The sequence below is a fragment of the Buceros rhinoceros genome, unplaced genomic scaffold, assembly GCF_000710305.1.
Source record: "Buceros rhinoceros silvestris isolate BGI_N320 unplaced genomic scaffold, ASM71030v1 scaffold14779, whole genome shotgun sequence".
Classification (NCBI taxonomy): Eukaryota; Metazoa; Chordata; class Aves; order Bucerotiformes; family Bucerotidae; genus Buceros; species Buceros rhinoceros.
Window position 1 is genome coordinate 19,191 of NW_010430318.1, and position 3,396 is coordinate 22,586.

Below are 3,396 nucleotides of genomic sequence, written 5' to 3' on the forward strand. Positions count from 1 at the left end.
CTCGTCAGTAAGAGCGGGAGGACGGTTCCTCTCATCCTGGGGAGCACAGACCGACCCCCCCTGGCTGCACCCTCCTGTCAGGGAGGTGTCAGGGCCAGAAGGTCTCCCCGGAGCCTCCTTTGCTCCAGGCTCAGCCCCCCCAGGTCCCTCGGACGTTCTCCAGCCTCTTCTCTGGACACGCTCCAGCCCCTCAACGTCCTTCTGGCAGTGAGGGACCCAACCTGAACCCGGGATTCAAGGTCTGGCCTCGCAGCAAATGCTAAATGCTTGCCTTTCAAAGAAAGAACAAGGCTCTGAAATGCAACAAACCCCCAAATTCAGGCTCGCTGAGGACTTCAACCCAAACCCAACAGCGACTGCAGACAGCCTCAGAGAGAAGGACTGGGGCCACCTCTGCTGGCACAGCGCACGAGCTCCCTTCCCCATCCCCAACCCGGCCAACGGGCCCAACGCTGCCTGAGGTTATAAATAACCACGGAGCCATCGCTGGGTATTGCCGGATCAGAACGGCAGCCTCACACCAAACCTGACTGAGGCAAACAAGCGCACGAAGAGCACATGGGACAATCCGATCCATGGGGTGAACGTGGCAGAGGGGTCTTGGAGGACAGAAAAATAGTGGGTTTAATTAAACTCTTGCCTAAGACAGCCCTGCAAGCCCACCTCAGATCATTTCAATTTTGGAACAAAACTCTCCAACAGGCAGAAAATTAAAAACTAATTTGACGCCTTGGCGTGTACTTCTGTGAATTTGCGCCTCCACGTCATGAGCTCGGTTTAAACCAACAATTCTGACAGTGTCTCAACTTCCTCCCCCTTTAACTGGCCCTGCCATGCCCAATCCCGCGGCTGCTCGCCCCGAGGCCAGAGGGAACGCTGCTGGTGTTACTTCAGGGCTTGCCCGCCGCCGCACTGACATCAACGTGCTCTTCAGCGATTTGTGGACTGGAACAAACGGTTGAGTCTTTCTGGGCTGGAACACAGCGACGCTCATCAGTGTCAAATCCCAGTTCGAGCCTTGATTTATATTTGAACCAGCACAGTCAAAACTGTGGAAGTAAGTAAAGAAACCCCACTTACTTCCAGTTTACTACCAGTTGCCAGAGAAGGGATTAAGTTAGGAAAGAGGGATAAGACCTGCTTGGCCTGGGAACACCCATTTTCAAACCCGGGGCTGAAATGCGCCGAGGTCCAGTGCTGGATTTTATGGTTCAGCATCAACTTGCTCAACAGGGCGGATGCATTTTGGTGCCCACATCACGGTCGTCAGGTGTCCACGTCCCAGTGCCACCACACACCTCAGTGTGCTCAGAGGGGCACGCTGGCAGAGGGGGGACACGGACATGTATCGGGGAGAGCAGCGGTGCCAGAGCTGAGCAGTGTGTCTGGAGCTGTGCTCAGCCAGAGCAATCACGGGCGCTTTGATACACGTTAAACCCTCCCACAACTTCTTCAAGGGACAGAGATGCCCAAGTTTTGCAAAAAGACTAAGACAGAGCCACAGTCCTGCTTCAAGTGGGAGATGGGACCAGATGATCTCCAAAAGGTCCCTTTCCAACCATTTCTAGATGCAGCATTGGTCTGGAGAGGTATCACCCTGTTGGAGGGAAAGTCCTGATCCCTACGCTGTGCGGAGTGGGGGTCGGTCTCTGCTCCCGAGGACAAGAGGACCCATAGTTGTTCCCGGGGAGGTTGAGGTTGTCCCTGAGGAGCCATTTCTGTGCCGTTGGGGTTGTCCCGGCCTGGCCCAGGCTGCCCAGGGCAGTGGTGCAGTCTCCGTCCCTGGGGGGGTTTCCCAGCCATGTGGAGGTGCTGCTGGGGGACAGGGGGCAGGGGGGACCTGGCGCTGCTGGGGGACACGGGCACTGGAGGGGCTTAAAGGTCTTTTCCAGCTCACACGGTTCTGTGATCCTGTGATATCGTTGGTGGGTTTTCCCAGCCGTGTGGAGGTGGCGCTGAGGGACAGGGGGCAGGGGGGAGCTGGTGGTGCTGGGGCACGGGGGGACTCGAGGAGCTCAAAGGGCTTTTCCAGCCCAAACAATCTGTGACTCTGATGCAGCTGAGTTTCAGGGTTATGTCTCTCTGCTTCCAAGCAGTGACCACGCTGCTCTCTGGACCTACGACATCTGCCCGGCACAGGCAGCACCTTTTCCCCTTTTCTCTGCTGCTCAAGTTTTCCTTTAGCAAATACTTTGGAAAAACAAATCTCAGCCAGCTCCAAGTTCAGAGGCGATGCTCACGAGCCAAAGCCGGCGCTTCTCGACTACACACCGCTCTGGGCAGGAGCCTCAAACGCTGCAGCGGGGAATAGCGGGGAGCGAACGGCGGGGTCAGCTCCCTGTTCCCACCCCAAGCCCACCGACAGGACCCACGTCATTAACCACAGCTCTCTAATGGCTTTTGGGTTGCCAGCACATTGCAGAGACTTGGTACGCTCCACCTTCCCTCCTGGGACGCCTTTTCTTTGAACAGTTTAAAAAAATCTCCCCTCAAATGTATATTCTTAGGTATAAGAAGGAAATGGAAACGCTTGAAGAAACTTTTTCCATCCAGGCTATTTTTACCGAAGTCAGCAAAATTTCCGTGTCCTTTAGGAGACACTTTGCACGTTAACAGGGTTTTTTCCTGATTAATTTTGCCCATGTCCCATAGGATGAGCAGCTCGGAGAAGCCACACCTCGCCCTGGTTATGTGCCATCGCTGTGGCCACCACCCAGACCATACCAACCCTCTCTGGCCAAGAGCGTGTCAGCGACTCCACCTGGTTTCTGAAGAAGAGCACGTGGGCAAGAGGAGCCTCATGCTTTTAGGAGCTCTGAAACAGCGTTTAGGGCATTAAAGCTTGAACACAATCATTTTTAAGCAGTTTCACATTGGCAAATTTCAATTAATTCCCTTAGCAACACATTGTTCAAATGTTCCACTGGAGGAGAAGAAATCCCTCCCCTCCCATTGCTGCTGGCTTGTCTGCATGCCAAAAATATTCCAACTAAAACAAGAAAATAATGACTAAAAATACTCAGGAAGGAGATATCCATCAACAAACCTTGCTTCGGGCTGCTGGTCGCGGTGGCAGGGGCGCTGGCAGCGAGGTGGGTGTTCTCCACAGTCCCATAAACCACAGGGCTGTGCTCGGGGGCCTGGCTGGGCAGCTGCTGGGAGCGGAAGCACAAAAAACGGTGAGACGGAGCGAACCCAAAAAACCAGTAACGGGGAGCAGGCAAGTGGGGTGGAACAGAAAAACCCCAGGGAGGGAAAATAAAAAGATACACAGAGCGATTGGATAAATTCAACAAGAACGTGGGGAAGGGAGGGAGGAGGCAGCAGCAGGAAGAGGGGAAGGAGAGGAAGGACAGCAAGAGAGAGGCAGGCGCACCGTTTCGACGCCACATTGCC

At 54.5% G+C, this 3,396-nt stretch overlaps 1 protein-coding gene across 1 annotated transcript in view; it reads right to left on the minus strand.

Moving 5' to 3' along the window:
* The window catches only part of LOC104499494 (eukaryotic translation initiation factor 4 gamma 3-like), a gene marked incomplete at both ends in the record, with an annotated part of 71,033 nt that overhangs the window by 18,419 nt on the left and 49,218 nt on the right, over positions 1–3,396 (minus strand). The window contains one exon of the mRNA XM_010143003.1: positions 3,047–3,152. Within this exon, the coding sequence (XP_010141305.1) occupies positions 3,047–3,152 (106 nt within the window). The remainder of the gene's footprint in view (positions 1–3,046; positions 3,153–3,396) is intronic.